The sequence below is a fragment of the Pseudoliparis swirei genome, chromosome 1 (assembly GCF_029220125.1).
Source record: "Pseudoliparis swirei isolate HS2019 ecotype Mariana Trench chromosome 1, NWPU_hadal_v1, whole genome shotgun sequence".
NCBI classification, from domain to species: Eukaryota; Metazoa; Chordata; class Actinopteri; order Perciformes; family Liparidae; genus Pseudoliparis; species Pseudoliparis swirei.
The window spans coordinates 11,414,993-11,439,105 of record NC_079388.1 but is presented as its reverse complement, the minus strand read 5'-3'; the positions used below and the strand labels follow the sequence as shown (position 1 = coordinate 11,439,105).

General features: G+C 43.5%; 2 protein-coding genes across 2 annotated transcripts; one reads left to right on the top strand and one right to left on the bottom strand.

The window, feature by feature from the left end:
• Positions 1–1,343: 1,343 nt before the first annotated feature.
• Positions 1,344–16,570, top strand: itgb8 (integrin, beta 8). Its single transcript, XM_056413036.1, has 16 exons — positions 1,344–2,064; positions 3,183–3,268; positions 5,200–5,371; positions 5,498–5,604; positions 6,214–6,353; positions 6,734–6,899; positions 7,751–7,909; positions 8,228–8,323; positions 8,444–8,536; positions 9,503–9,643; positions 11,228–11,633; positions 11,722–11,944; positions 12,052–12,155; positions 13,140–13,256; positions 14,130–14,296; positions 14,850–16,570. The coding sequence occupies exons 1-16, from the start codon at positions 1,971–1,973 to the stop codon at positions 14,976–14,978; spliced, it is 2,400 nt and encodes a 799-aa protein (XP_056269011.1). The 5' UTR covers positions 1,344–1,970; the 3' UTR covers positions 14,979–16,570.
• Positions 16,571–17,307: 737 nt separating this feature from the next.
• sp8a (sp8 transcription factor a) lies at positions 17,308–19,877 on the bottom strand. The gene is made up of 2 exons (XM_056416093.1): positions 19,542–19,877; positions 17,308–18,957 (listed from the first exon to the last, which is right to left on the bottom strand). The coding sequence occupies exons 1-2, from the start codon at positions 19,734–19,736 to the stop codon at positions 17,734–17,736; spliced, it is 1,419 nt and encodes a 472-aa protein (XP_056272068.1). The 5' UTR covers positions 19,737–19,877; the 3' UTR covers positions 17,308–17,733.
• Positions 19,878–24,113: the final 4,236 nt, after the last annotated feature.

The following is a 24,113-nucleotide window of genomic DNA, read 5'->3' as shown; positions in this document are numbered from 1 at the left end:
AGAAGCCTACAGCAGGCGTGATACATCCAGGCTTAGAAGACTACTTAAAGTAAATATATGTTTTCAAAATGAATACTGCAAATGTACAAGTAAACATAAACAAACATACTTCCACCAAACATACTTCCACCCTTGGAATTGGGAATCCCCACTAGTTCCCACGTGATCCTGGACTCCCACTGTGTGTGGTGGAAAGGAAAATGTTCGAGATACTTCCAAGAGTCGAATATGTGAGATGACTCAACTGTTAAAGGGGCAATTTGGAATGAAAGTTGTGCAGGTGTGAGAGGGAGAGTTGTGGTTCGAATGTGGACAGGAAGAGTGTCCGTCTGTGTGTGGTTGGAGGGTGATGAGACCAGACCAGCGTGATGGAAAGCCCAGCCAACTGCTAACACAAACACACCACGGGAGAGAAAGCATTGGGGGGAGAGTTAAAAAGGTGGGGGAGGACTGAAAGAGAAGAAGAGTGTTTTATGTCAGCTTTACAAAGATGACAGTTGTCCTTAAGATGCTGATGTTGACCAGTATTGACAGGGTCGAGGGAGTGTTTACACTAGAGTCCATTATCAAGTTTGCTCAATATGGTACATATCCTCTTTCGTCCTGCAGCCCCCCCCCCCCCTTGAGTGGAGGGACTTAGAACCTGCATTTTAGGGACATTTCACACACTTAAAAAACAGCGTGGTGTGTGTTTGCATCATTACCATAATTGAGAGTGACTGGTAAGAGGGCACGGACGGCGAGGTGTTGGCACTCCCACTCCAAAAAAATATCCTGGTTGACAAATTATGTGGATGAAGAGGCGTGGCTGGCTTGACCCCAGGTCCCTGACCGACGGATGGGGTTAAACAGACTCAATACGGGACTTGTGTGAGTGTGTGTACTTACTATTGTTCATTGATTGGCACACTAACAATCACTGTTTATGCTACATGCCAAGGAAAATATATCCACTTTATGTGGTAGACCTCTGCCGGAGACAAGCGTTTCATGCCAAAGATGGTGGACTATTGTGTCTTTTGCGTGGATCTGTTTTCCTCCAGCTTAAGTTGTTGAGATGTTTAGTAAGTCTTTGGCTGCTGCTCGGCGGAGCAGCCGGCGAGGCGAGGTTACTCAATGTCATTGGAATCTGTGCACAATGGACTCAAACCCCCTCCTCCTCCTCCTCCTTAGCACGAGCCTGTGAACCCCTCTCTGCCGGAGCTCTGGCTTTATCCCCTCCACCCCCCTTTACCCCATCATCAACACACATGGTCCCCCACACACAGGAGCCCTCAGTCTTGAATGGCTCCCTGTAGAACAATATAACAATCAGTGCGTTCACTTCAAGGCCGTGGATCACTCGGAATGCACCCCACCACAACTCCTTGTAGTAAGCACTTTATGTCTCTCTCTCTCTCTCTCTGAGAAAGAGCGTCGTTGCCATGGCACCGCCTGTCTGAGTCAGTCCAGCGGTTAAAACACGGTCACTCTCTTGGCTTTCGTGTGGGATGTTCAGTCAGCATGTTGTTGCGCGCCGGCTGAACGCAGCGCTGGTTCTCGTGCGGACAACTCCGCTCCGCTCTGTCCCGGGATGAGACTTCCACATCAGCCGTGAATCGAGGACCACAGTGGAAGCACGCGGGAACACGTTTGCACACCTGCGGACAATAGATGGAGGGACTTGCGCCGCAGTCGCCGTCGTCGCCGCACTCGATCGATTACTCCACCTCCGCTCGTGGTCCACGGGGGAGCGCGCGTGTAAACTGATGTAACCCTGGGGGTGTGAATACCTCTTCGGGATTAGAAGGGAATTGGGTGAACGACAATGCCCCGCGGCTCGGTCCGGCACTCCCGGCTATTGTTCGTACGGCTGCGGACGCAAGGTGCCCGGTCTCCCCCGGTTCATCTCCAGTAGCTGTACATCCTCCTGTGCCCCCCACGCGGATTCGCTCTGGTCGTCCCCGTCCCCCCGGTGTGGATAGGATAATATGACTTCCTGGTTCCGCACATACGGCAGCGTCCCTCTGTGTCTCCTGCTCTGCTGCGTGCTGGTTGCTGTCGGCACCGAATCCTCCAACGCCGGTGAGTGGAGGCTCATTAGGGCCAATTACCTACATCACAAGCCAGCGATTAGCCTGCATCGTGTGTCATGTCAAGACATCGGCTCCCGTGCTGTGCTCTCCGCAGGGTGCAGATGGGTTCCCAAATGTTTCATGTAAGCAAGCCACTTTAAGAATGATATTTCCACGCAGCTTTCATCGTCGCATGTTTTGGGGGGACACTATGGACCTTTGTTTATAGCAGACAGACATATGCTGTTTCACTTAACATCAATTAAAACCTGTTCATTTATGAAGCGAAACCTCTAAAGTCACAACCAGAGGACCCACTGGAGAAGCCACGTCAACCTCTTGGTTCAGCATGTATTGATCAATTCGAAGTTTAAGCTTCTCATATTCGGAGGTCTGCCAGAGGCCTGTAGTGCTAATTGAGTCAGAGTTGCTTGTTAGTGGGTTGTTAGTGATGCAGAAGGACCTGCAGCAATTCTCTGTCCTACATTCCAGCCCCTCAGCTCACTGAAATTACTCAGGAAAATTGGATTTCAGCAGATAAATCGCTCCTTCATTGCACTACGGTAAAATAAAGGTTTATTTTTTCCCCTGTAAAACCTTCAGCTTCTACATCAGGCTGTATTTTTCGCCCCACAGTTGCATTTGTCACAGTGTCTCTCCATCAAAATGTATAATTTGTGTTGCATTCACATATTGTTTCACAATTAGTCCTCGCTGTGCATCTGTGTGTGTGGGTGTGGGAAATGATCCTCTGCACCACTCCAACATCTCAAGCACCTGTTCACACGCTCACAGCCGTTTTCCAACTACACGGCTTACTGATGGGCGAATAGCCTCACATGAGATGCTAGTGGTCCATAGCCTCCAATAGTCTACCATCTTTGGCATGAAACGGTTGTGTCCGGCAGAGGTCTACCACATAAAGTGATTGTGAGTGTGTCAAACAATGCTCAATCGTAAGTACACACACTCACAGAAGTGTGCATGAGATCTCTAAATATCCTCAAGGGCTCGGCTGCATGCCTAATGAATGTTTCATATGCTAATCATAGACTTTCCTCTTCATCCCATTTCTCCTCCGTCTCTCTTTCTTTCTCTATTTTTCTCATTCTCTCTCTCTATTTGCAGGTGACAGCTCGTGTTGGTCTCCTAGTGTCACTTCTTGCGCAGAGTGCCTCGGACGTGGACCACAGTGTGCCTGGTGCTTCAAAGAGGTATTAAAAAAATGCATGTTTGAGTGTGACAGGGAGCGGAAAAAAAAGAGAATGTGGCAGCATTCCTCAGATGGCACACACAGAAGCTTTGATGCCATCCACAGATGTGAATATAATGTGTGTGTGTGGGCTTAGTGGCCTGCGCTTTGACCTGTGTGCATGTTTGAGTGTGTGTGTGTGTGTGAATGTTTCCATGTGTGCTTTCTCATGCCACAGCAGAGACACAGAGACTTTCTATCCATGTGTTTAGTCTAGGCGCTCACATATATCACTGCACATTTTCTCAAAGTGTGCATCTGCCTGCTTGTTTTTCCGTATCTGCTTTCTGGGTGTCAGTCTGTCTTGGAAAGAGTCCGTCCTGAATCAACCTGAAGGAACTTTAAAGCCTTCCAGCACCACACCAGTCACACAATACACACACACACATACATACACACACACATACACACAAACACACACACGCATACACAAATTGCCCCGTCTAGACCAGACTGTCAACATGTGTATATTTACAGACTTCAGGTGCTTTCCCACCCTGTGTGGCCGAACCCTAACTGACATCATTAAATAGGGCTGGGCTCGCTGGTGTATGAAAGCATTCAAATGCCACATTTCTAACCTCCTAGACACACACACACACACACACACTGTCATGCTTAGACTAACACTGAATAATAAGTGCAATGCTTGTAAACATGCATGCTCACTTTTCATTGCTGTTTAGTTTCAGGAGAAGAGGCAAAGTCTGTCAGGAAAGTCCTGGAAAGTCACTGTGCAACTTTCTGGTATTCAAATTATAGCGACAGTGACAGCATGGTCACACAATCAGCTGCAGTTGTTTATTGTAGACTGTTTTGCTTATCTGCTACAGTATACCTGTTTTAAAAGTAGCAGTAATCTCAATAAATTTCGCCATTCCATTCCTTATTTGCTTGATCTTGTTGGTTGATCGATGCGTGAGCATCAGACTCATTTCCCTCAGGCCCATGACGTCTGTGAATACACGCATTTAATGATCACATGTGTTTTCTTCGAGTGAGTCGTGTGTTTGTGAGCATGTTTCTCACAGAGGAAAGTACCAAAGGTCACTAATCCACTCCAAAGCTGCAATGCATGATGTTGTTGTACGGTACTGTTGGAGGCAGCGGAGTGGTTATTTACAGCTAAATTAATTAAATAAAGCTATGATTAAATAATATACTGAATAAGAAAAAAAGGAAATTGCAGCCTTTACTGTTTTCTATCTATCAGAGTTGCTACTTTTATTTAGCTGTGATCAGATTCGGAGATATTAGATCTCGACATAAACAGGACACTTCTTCCTGATACACTAAATTGATGAGTAATGTCAGAATCACATCATTATATGGTAATAGATATGTCAGTATAGCTTATACCGACATCACAGATCAATACAAACATCATCAAAATGACTGAAATGAAACCAAAGCGAGTTATTCTTTTTGAAACTGGTTTAAAAAATACCATGTGTGAAATGAACCAGCATGTTTAGTTACAGTTTACAATGCAGCACAATCAGGAGGCGGGTGAGATAACAAGTGCATTACACACTGTTATCCAGTGTGTGTGTGTACATTTATATTTGTGAATGATGTAGTGGGCAAGGTTAGAAGAGGAGTGGAGAGTAAAGAAGGACTATAGGATATATTTGGCAGCTAATGTGATGTTCAACTTGACCCACTTTATTGCATCACTTTTTCTCATTCCTGAAATGCGATTATCGTGATACCATCTTAAAATACAGCTTAGTTGTAATATCCTTACAACTGCCTCTAAGCTTTTCCTCCCGTGTCTTGTTTAGAATGTATTTGTGTTGCGTTCTAGAATTAAATATCTTGAAAGAAGATCATGAAAGAAGGACAGTTCTTTAAAATTCACCATTTCCCTTCTTGACCTTGTGTGACCTCTAGGACTTTCTGGATGGGGCGGTGCCGAGCCAGCGCTGTGACCTGCCAGCGAAGCTGTTTAGAAGAGGCTGTGAACAGGAGTTCATGGAGCAGTCAGAGATCAAGGTGGAGGTCGACGCCACGGTCAGCAGCACACAAGTGTCCCCACAAGACATCAGCATCACCCTCAGACCAGGTAGACAAAGGGCGACTAAGTGTAAAATGATGTATCTCTGATATGCACTGTTTTCTTACTGTGTGTGACGAAGCAGCTGAGGTAAAGTTTTTAATTAATTATTTCATGATGTGTGTGTGCCTCTAGGTTCAGAGGCCAGCGTCGTAGTGGCTGTGAAGCAGCTTGAGTGTTATCCAGTGGATCTGTACTACCTGGTAGATGTATCGGCATCTATGCAGGAAAACCTCAATCATGTAGGTGTTCATTGGTGCTGGAGCTGTTCACTCTTTTTTTTCTCTAAATGACAGAGTGTATTTCCAAAGGTTTAAAGTAAATTCTGGTTCATCAAAACATTTCTTTTTGGGTTCACTTTGGTTCAGTGGTAGAGCCGGGTCATCCTTCAATCAGAGGATCAGTGGTTCACTCCACTAGTCTGTGTCAATGTGTTCTTGGCCAAGACACTTAACCCTAAATTGCTCCCGCAGTGGTCGGAAGACTAGAAAAGCGCTATACAAGTACAGTCCATTTACACATGTTGTTTTTATGACTTATAAAAACAGTTAACAGTGTGGTATTTAATCATTGGGGCTTATCAAATGGCTTCTTTCTTTACATTTCACATGGAATACACTGCAGAAATGCCAGAGCTCAGACTCATCTAATTAAATGTTATTTCAATTATTTAAAATAATTGTATGAATCTCTTTGAAGAAAGAAAGTGTTTTGTTCTCTTTGCCTATACCTTATTCTGTCTCACCCTTTACCTCTCCATGCTTTTCAACTTCTCCCCCTCTCCGTCCTTTACTCGCCCTCGGCCTTCCCATTCTGTGTCCATCTACCTCGGCATGTTTCCTGTGCTCCAGTTGAAGACGGTGGGTGTGGCGCTGTCTCTTCGTATGACGGAGCACTCCTCGGACCTTTGGCTGGGTTTCGGCTCATTTGTGGACAAACCTGTTTCCCCTTACATCAATGTCCACCCCTCTAAGATTAACAACCCCTGCAGGTAAGACAAACCATTTGATGGTTTGATTATTGATTGCTACAAAAGAAAATAAATGTGAATCCACTCTTTATAGCTCATTTTGGGAATGTTCTTGCTGTGTATAAAATAGATATTTGAAACTTTCAAAGTGTGTCCTCAGCTAACGTTATCCTCTTTTATTGATAAAAGAAAAGTGGTGATTTGAACGAGCATTTAGTAATACATAAAAGCTGCTCCATTAGTTGTTCCCATTGTGACAGAGACTCAGTTGTTAGGGGGCAACTTTGCTGTGACAATGAGCCGTGCTGTGAGACAGGCTTTGGACATAAATTTGTCCTGAGGTTACATTTCTTGAATATTGCAATTAAAAAACCTTCTTGTCCATCACCATCTCTCACCAGTGATTATGAGATCCGCTGTCGTCCAGCCCACGGCTTCCACCACGTCCTGGGTATGACCGGTAATATGAGCGAGTTCACGCGTGTGATCAAGCGCCAACGCATCTCCGGAAACATGGACACACCTGAGGGAGGACTGGATGCTATGCTGCAAGCTGCTGTCTGCCAGGTGTGTGTATACAGAAGCTGGAAAGTAAAGCTCACAAGAGCTACTTGTGTGTGCAACATCGAGAAACAGAGTTGGCTGAACATTGTTTATTGCTGATCCTTTTCAGTTTCCTTGAGAATCTAGGAAATGTTCATAAAAATGAGGCATTGACCCCAATTTGGTTGTAAGTCTGCATGTTAGTGAAAGAAGCATTTATTCTGGGAGAATGGTGGCACTCTGACTCCGCATTGTATATTACCACTGAAATCCCACTAAGTAATGACACCACTGCTGGGGTATGGCAGACGCACACACACACACACACACATGCACACACACATTCACACATAGAGTTGCTTATGGCTGCAGGAGGGCTGTGAATCACACCTTGCAGGGGGCCCTGAGTAACCAGCCTGCAGGGAAACACCATGGTGACCATCACTCTAGAAATAGACTCTCCATTATATCCTACTTAAGAACTCACTGTGTTTCCTTATATACACATGTGCACACACATACTCACATAAACCCATTTCTCACACCATCTATGACACGTCACTGACATCAAGAGGGAGCCTGTGACTGGTGGAGGAACTGCTGCTGCGTTTCCTTTAGCTGGGCATTACAGAAAAAGCTGATCACCACATGAACTAAGTTAGCGCAGATGATTCAGATGTTTGAATTAGCAGTTTCTTACCACATGTGTAAAAAATACACGGCATGCACATTATTTCCAGTCTGTGTAAATTGAATTGAGTCATGAAGCGAAGCGGTAAAAATGAGAGAATCTATAAAACGACTCTCCAGAGACAGCATACACATGGTTTAATCCCATTACACAATATCCTGACTCCTCTCCGTCGCTCCTGTAGAGATCGGTGGGTTGGCGACCAGAAGCCAAGCGCCTGCTGCTCCTGATGACCGACCAGCCGTCTCACCTCGCCCTGGACAGCCGGCTGGCAGGGATTGTGACGCCGCATGATGGCTTGTGTCACCTGGAAAACAACGTCTACACAGGAAGCACTAGGATGGTGAGAGCAGGAGGAAACACATGCTGGGAAGACTGACTTAAAAGAGCTGAACCTTGAAATTAAATGAATTTGTGTTCAGATTAAACAAACAAGATATACTGTGTTAATTTGTGAATGTTATAGGTGCTGCTAGACAGATTGTATTACCTTTTGCTGGCTGTTTTCAGTCTTTGTGCTAAGCTGCCGCTGACAGTAGCTTCATATTTACTGTCTAGAGAAATAGTCATCTTTGTAGCTTGTGAAGAAAACAAATAACTATATTTCCCTAAATGTCAAACTACATCAGCAGGAAAACAGTGCTTAGTCTGTTCTTTTCAGGACCACCCCAGTGTGGGTCAGTTGTCCGATAAGCTGCTTGAAAACCATATGTACACCATCTTCGCTGTGGAGAAGCAGCAGTACCAGTGGTACAAGGTAATCTCTTCCACACGTGGGCACACAACTGCAATCTGTATATAAGAGGAAAAACAAATGTTGTCACGCCGCTTTTAGGCTTCCGTAAGAATGTACCTTCTTCTCCCTTTTCTTCTGTAGGAGTTGGTATCTTTCCTACCTGGCTCCTACCTGGGAAAGTTAGGCCTCTTCCAGGCCTCACACCTTATAGAGCTGGTTGTGGACGCATACAAGGTACAGAGCACTCACTTCCTCCGCAATCTATTTGTCATCTGTATATTATTCATCATTAGACAAAAAGAAGGACAGGAAACATGTGAGAAGTTAGAGAGAAGAGAGCAGCAGCACAGCGTGAGCTGAATATATGAGCCCACGCAGCATCAGTTCAGAAGTATTTTACCGCTGATCTGCTGACGCACCATGAACTCAGCTCGGAGCACTAAAAGCACATTCCTGTTTGCAGCAAAAAGAAAGCCGAGAAAAAAAGTGATGCTACAGAAAGTGTGCGCTATTATATTCATCTAGGAGACTGAGCTTTCGGAGTGCACAAAAAGGACAGACACAAACTGTAAGAACTGATGAAAGTCCTCATGAAATAGAATATGAATATGAATATACACTTTTATTAATCCCCAAGGATTAATAGAGAAACATGGATGAGAACAGGAGGTTGAGGAAGGGTATGTGTGTGTGTGTGTGTGTGTGTGTGTGTGTGTGTGTGTGTGTGTGTGTGTGTGTGATTCTAGGGTTATGTTCAATTGGCAGCAGTCTAAGCTATAATCTTGCCTCAGGCAGAGTCCAAAAACACACACACACACACACACATGCATACACAAGCAGCCGAGCCGAACAGAAACTGGCATTATAATAGCTATCGGATCTCCACGGAAACCATAAGTCCTAATCATGGATGAATACAAAGATGCTATTTCTGGCCCCATTTTGTTCCCCCCTGTATTTTACAAAGAAAGAAAGAAAGAAAGGAGGGAATTCTGGGGACATGTGACAACGTTGATTAATCACACTCCCTCTTTGTATCTCTTCCTCCCTCATTAACTTCCACTCACACAGATTCACGGTTTTTCCCACTCTCTTTTGTCGTAACCCACATTCCCTTGCAACCAGCATAATACATTGAATTACTTGATATCAGGCACGAAAGTTAATGTCTCTTCTTATCTGTCTCCGCATTCCATCCAGAGGTTGTTGTCGGAGGTGGCCGTATCGGTGTCAGTGGAGGACAAGGCAGTCAGCAGGTACTGGGTGTCTGTGTCTCCTCTCTGTCCCAATGGATCCACCGCAAAGGACCAGAGTTGCTCGGGGGTGCAGCCTGGCCAGACGGTAAGCACACAAGCGTAGCTTCAGCTAAACAACTGAAGAAAAGCTCATATGTGGTTAAAACAATGCCATAATTTAGCTAAATGTTACTCGTTTTTATACGAGAATCCTTGATTTAAGCTGTGGGATATGCCATAGGACATGTATTGGGTTGCATTGGATTACTTTGACACATAAAAACACACTCACACACTCCACTGAGAGCTACAGATTTGGTAAACAATCTGAGTTGAGTGGATTACAGGCACACATGTGATTCCATGATTTATGTGTCCTAACATTCTTACCTTGCCCAATATGAGAGAAGTTAAGCAAACAAATGGGTCGTTTATATTTAGAAATAGGTGACTGGACATCAGTGTTTTCATACCTGTTACATTTGTCCAGAAAGAACCATTGTAAATAGTCTGCATCATGGCAGAGGAGCTTTTCTGCTGCTTAAGTATTGAAAATGCAAAAGACTACTTTAAAGAAATTATAACAAACAAATAAACCCCTTTTTGGTACTAATTATAATATTTTCATTACATTTGGACGTTTTCATCCTGTTCACTCCCTAAACTGCAGATAAGACTCCGCTTCCTGGTGACCTTTTGGGGATCTTAATTTCATTCCAGGATACTGAATGATTGCTCTATAGTTACTTCATTGTGCTAATAAATCCAGCCATTTAATCCATGGCTGGATTAAAGGGAATTATGGAAAGTACCCACATTTACCAGAATGGTATTCCAGTGGAGAAAAAAAAAGCCTGTAAAAAAACTGAATCATTAACATGAAGCATCACTCTTAGAATCCAGTTCCTGCTTCTGGATGTTGGCGAAGTAACCAGGAAGTATTTAAGTCTTAGCATCGATTGCCAAAATTATACTATAAAAGCTCATTTTAGATTTACAGAAAGACTTTCATGGGGGAAAATATGTTTTTACAGCCAGCTGCATGTCCCTGGATCTGTGGAGGATCTCTAAAGCAACAGCAGACTCTTGAGAAAGAAATGGTTGTTGAATAGTCAATCATGAATTAGTTTTGTTGGTATGTTTACCAGCCACAGCAGCGACGCTGGCATTATTTTCACCTTGTTAGTCACCCGATTTTAATGTTTCTGTCAGTCTGTGAAAAGAGTTTGTCACCGGTCAGAAAACTTTAAAAATGTGTAGTTGAGATCTAAATGAACGTCAAGTTTGAAGATGGATGTGGTCATGAAGGGTGCCGGAAGATCGTTTAAATTAGTCTTGCATTAGTTGAGTAGTTGTCACAATTTACATTTTCTAACAGGGAATACAACAGGTAAAGCTATTTCTAATGATTATTTTCTCCACAAATTTCATTTTCAGTATGTCAGGACTTGGTGATTGCAGGCTGTATTTAGGCACAGCAGTGGTCATGAAGTAAAGTATTGGGCACATTTAAATTTTGACCCGATGATGGCGCTAGAGAAAAAAGTCAGGGAATCACGAAGGTTATCAGGATTGGTTCTCTGTGCACTATAAATGTCTGTACCACATTTCATGGCAATCCATCCAATAGCTGTTGAGATATATCAGTCTTAACCAAAGTGGTGATTAACCTTTTGTTCTTCTCATGCAGGTTTACTTCAACATCACTATCGGAATGCGCTCTTGTCCTGAGGATGCTGAAGATGAAGATGTAACGGTTCTGGTTCGACCAGTGGGATATAACGAATCCACTGTCATTAAGATCCACCCAAAATGCAGTTGCAGTTGTGGACCAACGAGGAACTGCAATGACGCCAGCCAATGCAGAGGGAGCTCCTATCAGGAGCAGAGGCCGGATCACGGACTAATTAAGGACTCAGACAGAGATTCAAACTGGAGCTGCAGAGCGGATGGGTCTGACGGGGACTGCGGCGGTCGGGGAGTCTGCACTTGTGGGCGGTGTCTGTGTGAGCAGACCAGGCTCGGCACAGTATATGGGAAATACTGCGAGATAGACGACTTCTCCTGCCCGTACGAAGGGGGACTGCTGTGTGCAGGTAAACTTCAAAACGATGTATTATGAACATCGAGTTCCTAAAGAAAAATTCCCACTGCAATTTTTCTGTCTGTATCTGCCTTCCTCAGGGCGTGGTGTGTGTGTGTCAGGTGAGTGTGTGTGTGAGGACGACTGGACTGGTGATAGCTGTGGTTGTCCTGTCTCCAAGGCAACCTGCCAATCAGCCAACGGCTTGCTGTGCAGCGGGCGGGGCAGATGTATGTGTGGCGAGTGTGTGTGCGACGACCCCTGGCGCTCCGGAGACTTCTGTGAGAGATGTCCCGGTTGCCAAAGCACCTGCCAATCATCCTGGTACGTGTCGGTTTGTATTTGCTACCACAAAGCATGATGGGAGCTTCTATTGAACTATTTGTAGCTGATGCTGACGCTGTTGAACTCTCTCTCTCTCTCTCTCTCAGGAAGTGTGTGGACTGCCACTTGTCTCACGGCCTCACACAAAAAGAGGCTGGACAATGCAACAACACCTGTGCACCCCTGGTGGGCTACATGGATGTTGTGTCAGGTACAGCTGCTCTGACGGCGATTTTACACACAAGCTTTGCACTATTTGTAGATTGGAGGATAAGAGGAATGTTGATCAATCAGATCACAGAATATGACGCATTTAAATTGTGTTTAATTCGACTGTCTGGGCTTCTTTCTTCAATATTCAGCCTCCTGTTTGCCATTTGAATTATAACTGAAAGAGTAACTTAAGGTCAGAGAGTTTGTTGTAAATGTAGGTAAATATCGTGATTCACCGGTTTGAACCAGTATTTGTCATAAGACACTTTCTGGTGAGTTAAAAAGAAGTAACCAGTGCCAACGCCGTCGAGGTGCTCATGATAGCATCACCCAACGGCGCTAAATCCAACTTGTATTGCATTAATAATTATCATAATGATCAAAATAATATAATGTGTGCTTTTAAACGGACTAACCAAGCTGCCGCACAGAGGCCAGCAACACGGAGATGCACATGGCAGCGCAGGTTGTGTTTCGTGTTTAGGAAGTTCATGACAAGACAATACTTGATTATCTTAACGAAAACTAAAAAGTAAAAGTCATGGACGGCTGTCAAGTGTGACACCGAGAGTTGGAATCCGGTATACCCGTTCAGTCCAGTCTATGGCTTAACGTCAAACAGGTTTTAAAATGTTGACACAGGCACAATAGTCTGTCTCACCTCTGACCTCACACACACACACACACACACAGAGCAACATTGGCATTGATCTTGAGTCATGTTTCTGGCTCTTTTTTGCTCTCCACTAACTCCTGAAAAACATATTTGGCTTTAAGGCTCCATTATGTTCACTAACACGTAAATATAAATATTGATTGGGGCAGATTCTAGGTGAAAACGCAGCAGATTTCTGGTAATGCTACTCTAATTCTAATTCTTTTGTTTTCAGTAATCCTGGAGGATTTTCACTTAGTCTTGGAGTTTAATATGTCTGGACTGAACAACTTCTTACTTCAACTCTCTCTCTATATATATTTTCAGGCCAAGCAGGGGAGATGTGGATTCAGTGTATGTACATCAGTAATGACAGCTGTCGCTATCGGTTTCAAACAAGCTCACAGTCTGGTCAGACTCGGCTTCACATTAGCACAAGACCAGGTATAATGTCAACACACACACATACACACATCTCACACATACACACATCTCACACATACACACATCTCACACACATGCCTTCATTCAAGGTCACTTCCGTTGCTACCACTGCTGTTCTACTGCACCCTGATGTATTTGAGTCAGCAAGCCTGCTGTCAGTTTTACAGCTGTATTTTACATTTCCCCTCAGTCCCCAGTGCTCCTTCTTAATTTCCACAACCACACACACACACACACACACACACACACATACACACACAAACACACATAGACACACAATTTAAAAGCCAGTAATTCACACATAACCTGGGTTACACACACACACACACACACACACACACATTATTGCACATTCAAGTATTACAGTTCATCCCCGCCTTCCACGATCTTTGGAACAGCACCGTTCATTGTGCGTCCCTCCTCCCCTATCCCCTCCCCCCAACGGGACACTCTCTTCCGGTTCACGCCCACTCCTCCCGGGTCCAGCAGGAGCCAGGTCTCCATGGTAACCCTGTTACAAAATGTCATAGCACTCTTTGGGCTCTTTGTGTAGAGCGATGAGCCCGTCATCCACACATGCTCCCCAGCAGACCCACAGCCAGCTGACTGCTCAGTGCAGCAACACTGGCACAGCTGCCACTGGCCGAGACGCATGAGTGTGTGTGTGTGTGTGTGTGTGTGTGTTTGTATGGAAAGTAATCAAGTATATTACTCAAGCACAACTTTGAGGAATCTATATTTTTGCATGAGTATTTCCATGCCACTTTATAATTCTACTCCTCAATTGCAGATGTAAGAGCTGTAAGCGTAAACGTTGTTCTTACCCATGACAGAGGAAGACGTGTGTGTGTGTGTGTGTGTGTGTGTCCACAGAGTGTGCCAGCAGCATCAGCCGGCTGGTAGGAACATTCCTGAGTGTGTGTGCTCTGACGGTGTTGTGCGGGCTGGTGGCGGTGGCCGTGTCCCGGCTGCTGCTCCAGAAGAGAGGCTGGTCACCAGGGGGCGCTGCTCAGGACGGACCCTATCACTGCACTGGAAAGGTTTGCTCTCTAAAGTCAAGTCTCATCAGCACAGCAGGGTTTTAATGGAGATTTCCCCGGAGCCTTCAGAAGTATCAGGGACCCTTTAATTCTACGGGACATGTTTGTTCCTGTGTTCTGTCCGCTTTCATTTGGAGTAAGAATTCTGCTGTCAGAGGTACAGCTGTATTTTACATTTCCTCTCAACTCCCTGCTCGCCATCTACAGCGTCCAGATGTAAGACTTCACAATGATGAACGGCACCTTTGAGAAGAAGGAACTGATGGAAATTACAACAGGGGAGCTTTCTGGAGATCTGTATGCCTAAACTGGTGTGAAAAAACCTCTGGTTTAGAAACCTCTAATTTATCGTTCTCGACAGATCATACATTAACTGGGGGTTTCGCAATTATGTAAACCTGAACATACTTCCCCAAAGACTACATAAAAATATATTAATTACTCTCCACTTTTTGAGTTTAACATTAATGGAATACACTGAAAAGGAGCTGCTGTTAGAGGATGCATGTGTGTGCATGATGCTATTACTGATGGCATTTTCTTCACTATTCAGGACCTGTCATTCATCCCAACAACCAATGAGAAGATGGTTACTTACAGGAGAGACCATCCACCTGACCGCCCCATGGAGATGCACATCCAGGTTCCCAAGATGCCCCTCGGTGACCCCTGGCAGTATTAGGTTAAGGTCGGAAGAAATTCAGTAGAGACATAAAGAAGAAGAGTCAAGTAAAGACTTCTTTTCTGCCTCTAAATCTTCAGCTGCACAGAGAAACCGAAAAAGATGAACTAAACTATGAAACCTCATGGGATCACATTTGTTAAATGAACTGAACAAACTCTCATCGACTGTGACTAATGAGGCCAGTATCCTGGAAATCAGATGAAACAAAGAGCACATGTCCCCCACCTCCTCTTCCTCTGCAGCATGGAGGCTGCTTCTTCCACAGGGGAGAAGGTGATAATTCCTCGCTCCTTAGCCGAGCAGCTAATACTGCTCGAAGGTGTTTGTGTGTTTGTGTTTGTGTGTGTGTGTGTGTGTGTGCGTGTGTAAGAGAGAAAGAGTGTGGAGCAGGTAGGAGTATTTATGCTCTATGCAGGCTTTCTATTTAGGATTTTATATTAAAACACTACAAGGTTGACGTTTCTGCATTACACTCCAAATGAAGTGAATTATGTCCCCGCTGTCTTAGTCTGCCCTCCTGTGGCCAGTTTGAGCTACAACATCGTGTCTCCAATAATACTGTCCACACATTACTGACCTCAGCTCTACTGGCTCAGGATTTAAGTCACAGAGCACACCAATGACGTTGTATGCCTCTTTTTGTATTTCATCTGTGGCATAACTTATATTTGCTTTGTGTTAACTGATCAACTGCATTGCAAATTATTGTTACTTTATGGCATTTCTCTATCATGATGAATTGTAATATAGTTGAATGTGTTATTGATAATCTGGTTAGACTTGCACTAGAACAGTTGTTTGCATTATACTACTGAACACTGTGGGGTCTCTGGGTTTGGAGAGCTGTGATGGTGGGTTTAAATGACTGGTTTGCTCTATGTTGGGCATTAGAAGGCATCTACACTGCTACGCATTGAGTGCATTTAAAGCTATGTAACAAATACACAACACTGGAATAACAATGAACTGAAAGATCATGTTTTGAAAAAACTCAACATACTGACAATTAATGGCAACAGCATCATCACACCATTGTGCACGTGGCCTCTCTAACAGATACATAACTGTGACAGCTGGTCAACCCAGCGCCATACTGACGAGTTTAGACTCAACACCTCAGCTCTGGAGGTACTGAGATCAGAAGTGGAATTCCAGCCCTCACACACTTGATCACCTGGATACAGAGTGCCGGTTGCATCTTGTAAGACTTTCGTTTGACCAATCCTGTTCCTACTTTTTTTTATTTTATTCAACACAATGTTGTTTACAGCAATCGCTGCTCTCTTTTACTGTAAGTCAGGAACACTAATTATTATTTATTGTAATTTTATTATCATTTTTTAAATTTGTAATGTTAATTGTGCTATTTCATGATAAGGCTACCAGTTTTAAGTGAGTACTGTTTGTGTTAATGAAGAGTGGTCTCTATCTCTAACCATGAGACTAATTTAGCAATAAGGTTGTAATCATCTCATCTCATCGGGCACTGAGTTCGGAACAACAGCACTTTTCTGTGTAGTTTTGCTGTCTATTAATGTGACTAGTTGTGTGGCATTAATGTTTTCATCACAATAAAAATGTGCAAGATTTTTTTTTGAATTTCTGGAGTACTTTAGCTTTTCTGTAACAACGGATTGTTTATAAAATAATGTATATTAATTAGTGTGTTGAAACGGGACATAATGTCTGTAACTCATCAGACTAGCCTATATTTTTAAATGAATAGAGTCATTGATTTTTATATAAATTGAACACAGTTTTATGCAGATCCTGAAAAATATATATATATGTTTTTTTTGATGTATCAAAATGTAAACAACAAAGTGTGACTAACGCATCTGGTTCAAAAAAACTGGTGACTGAACACTAGGTGGAGTTGCTCTCTAGGTATGATATACTAAGTGTTACTGAACACTGTAAATAGTATAACTATATACAATAGGCAGTAGCATAAAGTGTGCAAAATACAATGTTTGATAAATGATCCGATTTTCTTTCAACAGTGCAGCTCAGTACCTTGATCAGACGCAATACACAAGCCTCAGTTATATGAAATATGATCTGTCATATATGTCTGATAGAATGTAGACTAAAAATCAATTAATCAAATCAACCGTCAGTTTTAGAAATATACGCTGAATGGATAAACTTCAGGAGCCTGAAATATAAATCATCGAGTTGTCTAATTCGAGCAGTTAATTTATGTGTATAGTTTTAGTTAGTTAAATCGTAAGTTAGTTAGATATTAGTTATATGCTGTTTAATTTTTGTATTTCTCAGACAGAAATGTGTTATTTACTGACAACAGGTTTAACGAGCAACGAAATGTGTCCCACATTGTTCTGTTTTATTGAGTTATGAATTATAATCATGACTTACAAGAAAAGGAAAATCATAACAATTTACTTCAACATAAAAACAATATGGCATTACTTAAAATGAAATTGAATTAATACAAAAATAAAAAGCGCGTTTATGGCAAGAAATAACCCAAATAATGATCTGACAGGCCACTTGTTTTGGGAATAAATTAAGCGCAAATAACGTATTCAAATAAAAGAAGTCTGATAAGCTGTAGAGTAAAATTTTATTTTTTTAAGAAGGCTACAAATAAGATGAGGTAAGGACACAGAGTTCATCCACAGCTGAAGTTCATCATAAAGTGCCATTTCAATGTTTACGTGTCCAAGACAACACACTCCATAGAGGCTGATATACAGTGGTATCAAATGCCCACGTGTTGCTTTGTACATTATTTCACAGCCCTCTGTCCCTCGGTGGTTTGGACAGGCTGACGCACCTGTACCCCGGGAGACTGGCTCGGGCTACCGGTGAGGCTATTGTCCGTGTCGCTACTCCCTTTACCGAGTCCCGGTTCCGCGCCATCCTCTGAGCCCTCCGCGCTGTGCGTCCTCGCGTGCTTGTTGAGATGGTCGGAGCGCATAAACCGCTTGTGGCAAGTTGAGCACTCGAATCTCTTCTCCCCGGTGTGCGTGCGTAAATGCCGCTGGAGCTCGTCGGAGCGCGTGAAGCGTTTCCCGCAGAAGAGCCAGTTGCAGACAAATGGCCTCTCCCCGGTGTGCCAGCGCAGGTGAGCCTTCAGGTGAGAGGTCTTGCCGTAAATCTTACCACAACCCGGGATGTGGCAGCTGTGCAAGCCCCTCCGCCGCGGACTCGTGCCCCCCTGGCCAAGGCTCTCCGCCTCCTGGCAGTTCGGACAGTCGCACGTGGCTCTGCCGGAGTAGCGCCTTGAGGAGGAGCGAGAGGATGCGGGCAGAGAAACGACGGGGGTTCCTGTCAGGACAGGTGCTCCCGCCGTTGTAGACTCTGCGTAGGGAGCATGCACAGGTGGTCTGAAGCCGTCAAACAGGTGCTGAGTGGCGGGGTGCAGGTGCTGAGAGGCCCCGGGGCTGAAGGCGGAGCTGTAGTCAGTGTTGTAGCCGTTCAGAGGAGAGGATAACCCGGCCGGGGTCTGTGGGTCCACCCAGCTGTTCCCCATATCCCACCAAGCAGCAGACCCGTTACTGACATCTCCAACTGGCTTGAACCATGATTCGTAGGGATGCGCGTGCATCCTCGGATAAATTCCGGCTATGCTTTCCACCGTGGAGGGGAATTTGGTCAGAAACACAGACCGCTGTGTGTGCGAAGGATCGGGCGCATTGTTTTCTGATGGCATGGAGGTCTGGTACATCGAAATGTCATTTCCAAAAGGCGAGTTGGCCGTGGTCACTGAGAACGCGCTCGAGGTCTCCGTCAAGCCCGTCCCGTTACTCCTGGAGGGAACCCCGAGAGGGGTGAAGCAAGCCCCAAGGTTGCTGGTACCCGGAGCGCCTCGCTTCCACGGGTGAAACCCCTTCACGTATCCCGGAACACCGTCGGAAAGACCAGGGGAGCACGAAGGGCTGGACTCGCCGATTCTGCTGCAGGTGGCAGCCAACATTGCCAGCGGTGTGCTTCCAAGCCGGGGCTCCTCCTGTGGGGAACAGACAGTTAGGCCTGCCACTCCAGAGTTATGGCCAAACATGGTGTGCGTAAAGACGCGCAGAATATTAGATACCTCTAGTGTTAGTCACTCGATCTGCGTAGCCTATACCATGTTTAGTCTCTCAGATTAAAGATTGAAGTCATGTGAGGCATAGTTTACGTTTTACAAACCGTGCGGCTCTGGCCTCAGAATACAAATAAAATAGATATTAATGTTATACTTCACTTCACAGTCATCAGTTTTATCACATTATAAAACGATGTGTCTGCTCCTCTTTCTTTTAAACTAATTTACACTTTTATTTACTTTCACTTCACGATCAGTGAAAACAACAAATTGAAGAATGAAAATAACTTCCGTCAGATTAATAGAATATAGACCAGAGATATTATCAGAGGAATATTACTGGTTAATAAAGCGACACATACCGGAGTGAACTGGTTAAAGTGAGAAGTTAAATGGATTGCCGGAATACCACAGACACAGTGAGTCATTTAAGGAAATCATGACAACATATAATCAATACTTTAGAGATAACTCGGATAAAGATGTCCAGAGAGAAGCGAACTTACCCCCAGCAGTGTAGTAGCCATGGTCTGTGTGTAATATCTGTGTCTCTGTGGGTTTGTGTGTGCTCGCCGGGACTGAACGTGATGAGTCTGCGTTTCCTCTCTGACTGCTTCAGTCGTTGGGACTTCTTCAGGCTTTGAAGTGCCGCGGAGAGTCCGGGGACCAATCAGAGACCGGCTCAGACTGTCACTGAACATCAGGTCGTCGTAAATTTGAAAACCGAGGTCCCGAGACTCTAGCGTGCTCCAAATTGCAGAGAGAGATAATATGAAAAGAAAACATAACGTTCAAGACAATAATTCAGTTTGACTACACACCCTGAACACTAACTCACATTTTTTTCTTTAAAAAAAAACTTCAAACAGATATGTGACTGAGCTGGTACACGTGTCACAATGTGTTAGTACACTGTTAGCAGTATCAATTAGCAGTTATCCAGTGTGTTTATTAAATCTAGTATTTTTGTATAGCTCAAAATTAAAAATGTAAAAAAAGGAAAAGTGAGGGGGGGATGCTCCCACAGGACCATGAAGATCCAGATCACATGGTAAGAAATTCAATTTCAAATTTGTAAAAATTTTGGGAATAATACCTGCAATTTAACCCCAAAAAACATAATTGAAAACCTCAAACGCAACAGCACTTTTTGAGCAGTTTAGACGGCACATATTAGTGAGTTAAGGTAAAGGTTAACCTTGAATGTTTCAGACAGGACACCTTTGTTTCAGCTAGCCTGATGTTTTTACTGATGTTGTGAAGCCATACAGAGGGAGAGGCTGATGAATGAGAGGCAGGCCCGGTCCATCCCATCCTGTCCCTGGGGCGTATCTCGTCAGCCCTGGGGCAGGGAGGGGAGGACACCACCACTGCCTCCACAATTTCATCTCATTCAACACAAAACAAATGTTGTCTTTTTTTTAAAACACCTCTTCCTGTGTTTTTCTCAATTCTATAGATCATTTAAATACTCGTCGTATGTGGCTCAGACTTAAGCTGTATGCACTGTGAGGGAGAACTTGAATGTAAACAGGTAAACACTCCGATACTTAAATTATGGCTGATTGGCCAATATGATGACATACTAGAAATAACCCAGAATGATCTTCAGCTTCTTAATATATGAGCAAAGCCACAGAGGGAGCATTTCATTTTAATTTCAAATTTAATAAAACAGCAGGATTTAATCCATATCCTTCATTTGTTTGGCATTAACTGCTACCCTGCCATTTTTTTCATCTCTCTTGTTCTATCATTCTGAATGAAGTCCGCTAGACACATAGACGGTAAAGTTAATCACATTCCTCATCCACTCAACCCCCAACACATGCACACACACACACACACACACACACACACACACACACACACACACACACACACACACACACACACACCGTTTACACTGGGTGATTGATAGTGTGCAAGCTTAATTTTGGTGATGTTGAAAACAAATTTCACTCCATATGCGAGCTTACATTTTACACGATTCTTTAAAAATGTTTTAGGAAACCATTTGAGAAATGTCTAAAGATGGTAAGAGTAGGTCGTGTACATTATGTTGAAAATATGATACCTCTAATGTCTGATGTATACACAAATACACATGCTAATATCCACTCCTTTAAACAGATCTCTGCGCAGGTAGTCTATTATTTGGTATACGGTTATTTGAATTCATTCATCTTTGGTTGTGAGCTTTAAAAGCGGCCTCAGAAAGTTACAACAAGAGAGCTGTGCTTTGAGATCGACTATGCTAAAGCTAAAAGTAAATGTACTTATTTTATTTGGTATATTATTCATGGCCATGCTGTTCCATATGGCCAACTGAGGCACTAGCTAAATTAAATTATGATGGAGAAAAAACAACAGGTAAAACTATTTAAAACTATTTTAAAAAATCTCAGCATAGATGCAAATCTCAGAGTGGAATGCATCTGATTTGTTGTGTCTATACCTTTAAATCTACATGATCGAATGTATTAAGTCATAAATTAATCTATAGTATCTATTAAACAATGGAGGGAAGACACACAAGGATATATAGACTATAAGAAATCAAAACAAGCTGAAGATCATTTAGTTCAGAAGCTGCTGAATTTTTCACTAGAATTATATGAACAATATCCAACTGCAAACTGCAGTATCTGCATTTTGTTGTTCAGCCTCTGAAGGTATAACATGAGGCCATGACAACCTTTTTATCTGACATGTAGATGTTGCCTTTGTGATGTCCACTCCAGTTTTTATAATGTTTCCATACAATTCATTTCTGGGATTTCTCTGGGATTGTTTAAACATATGCCTATAAAGAATATATTTGGGTGTCATTTTTGGTAGCCCGCGCACACTAATACACACGTCCCATTGGACCACACAAAATCACAGGTTCCCACGCTGGACCTCGCTTTCCCCCCACAGCCTGAGGCATGGCCGTATGCACAGGTGGAGTTTACAGTAGGCCATCTTGCCGTCCTCACGAGCCACCCAAACAGCTGTCCCTCTTTTGAATGCATTCTTTTCCCACACTGAAAGTGTGTGTGTGTGTGTGTGTGTGTGTGTGTGTGTGTGTGTGTGTTAAAGGCCCCCAATGAAACCCTGTCTGAGGCCCAACCTGTTCCTTTAGCGATGATAATGACCACATTATCACGCGCCATCGGACGTCAACAAAAAAAGATTGTCGTGTGCTTTCCAATCACTTCGTGTGCACTGAGGCAGAAAAAGCAGAGAGAAAAGAGTGAAATAAAGATCTGGCACTTCTCGGGGAGAGGGATGGGTGAAGTATTTTATTTCTCCTTGGTGTTTTCCTCAACTCCTCTTTTGTTTGATGGAGTATAGTCACAGTAATCCAAAGGGCAGGGCGGCCATCTTGGTCAGCTGCCCTGCTGGGACAATTAGCAGGAGAATCAGAGTCAAAAGACCAGCTGCGAAACATGACACAAAAAAATATTCAAAGTCAGCGAATCAATGTGTAAAACAAAGAAAGAAACACAAAAAAACAGTTACAAGATTTTAAACTGCATGTGTGCCACTGATGTTGTGTTGGTGCTTAATGTGAAGATTGACATGTTTAAATATTCTAAGTGATTTTAAAAACAGTTTTCATGCCATTTAAATCGACAAACATCCCCTTCTCTCTCCTCAGCTTTGTTGCATCTCAATTCTCTTTTTCGTTTTTCAAATGTTAAATGAATATCATGAGGCCTGTGCTCTTTGGTTGCCAGAAATGTTGCTGAAAAGAACGCACTCAATCAAAATCAATGTATCTTTTAATAAATAAAAAATAATAAATAAAACTCAGGTAGTGGCTGCTGTACTGCCGTGTCTTTACAGATGGACAGATATGTGTACATATCTGTAGAATGTAATGTGCACTTTTGTCTAAATGTTAATTTCACATTCAATTAAACTGCCTCATACATTGTATGTTTCTGTTGTATGTGACGGGTCATTCGGAATAGCAGGTACAGTTCACGACAAAAAGTCCCTGAGAGGCGATATTGTGATTATTAAATTAAACTGAAAGTAGTTATCACATTTGCTATTATCATGTCTAATAACAGTGTTTACCTACTTTTGAAAACAGACGGAATAAAATACGACCAGAGTATTAAAAGTGCCAGAGGAAAACAAGTTTTCTGTTTATTTTAATTAATCCTTGCCACAGAGGAGTACCTCAGACCGATTGATATTTATCTTTCGATGCACTTTAAAGTCAACCCTGATAACAAATTGAGAAAGGAAAAAGTCATCCAGGTGAGCCGTGTGCCAGGATGTGCCTGAAGCAGCTCCTCCCCGGCTTCCTGTAATTACTGCGTGGAGAGGGCACGTCCGCCGTCTGTCAGCGCGGCGCTGATGGAAGACTGTGGCAGTGGAGCAGGGAAAACGTGTTTGGGTTGCTGTGATGAAAACTTTCACATAAGCAATTTACAAGATCCCATTTCATCGCACTTACAAAAAAGGATCAATAAGCACTGAAACCCCACTTTTATCTACTGCAAACACATGAACTCATTCTCTGTCTTTTACTGTATGCATCTTGTGAACACTGGCTTGCATGTTCTCACATCAAATAAGCATTTCTGCGCACACGCACACACACACACACACACACACACGCACACACACACACACACACACAGGGGTCAGAAAGAGCATCTCTCATCAGTCTATCTCTGCAGCAGACTGAGGGAATCCTGGCCAATGTAATTACACTGTTGAAGCACTTCATTCACATTCATGAATACAGAACATCTACATACACCAGTAGACACGTGCATTCATGAAATGAAGGGGGGAGAGGTGGAGGAGGATGGATTGATTCATGGGTGAACGGAGGAGAGGTCTCTGTTTGTTAGGCACAAGTTTGAACTGAAGGTGAATTGAAATTGTACTTCATGAGGAGCATCTCTCTTTGTTCCAAGCACGCACACACGCACACACACACACACACACTTAGGGTTGATGGATGCCGAGGGTTTGTTAAGTCATACATCACAGAGGTCATTTAAGCTGCCAACACATCTGCTGTCTCTGCCGTCAGAAAGAGAGGAAGAGGTGGAGAGAGTGGAAAGATT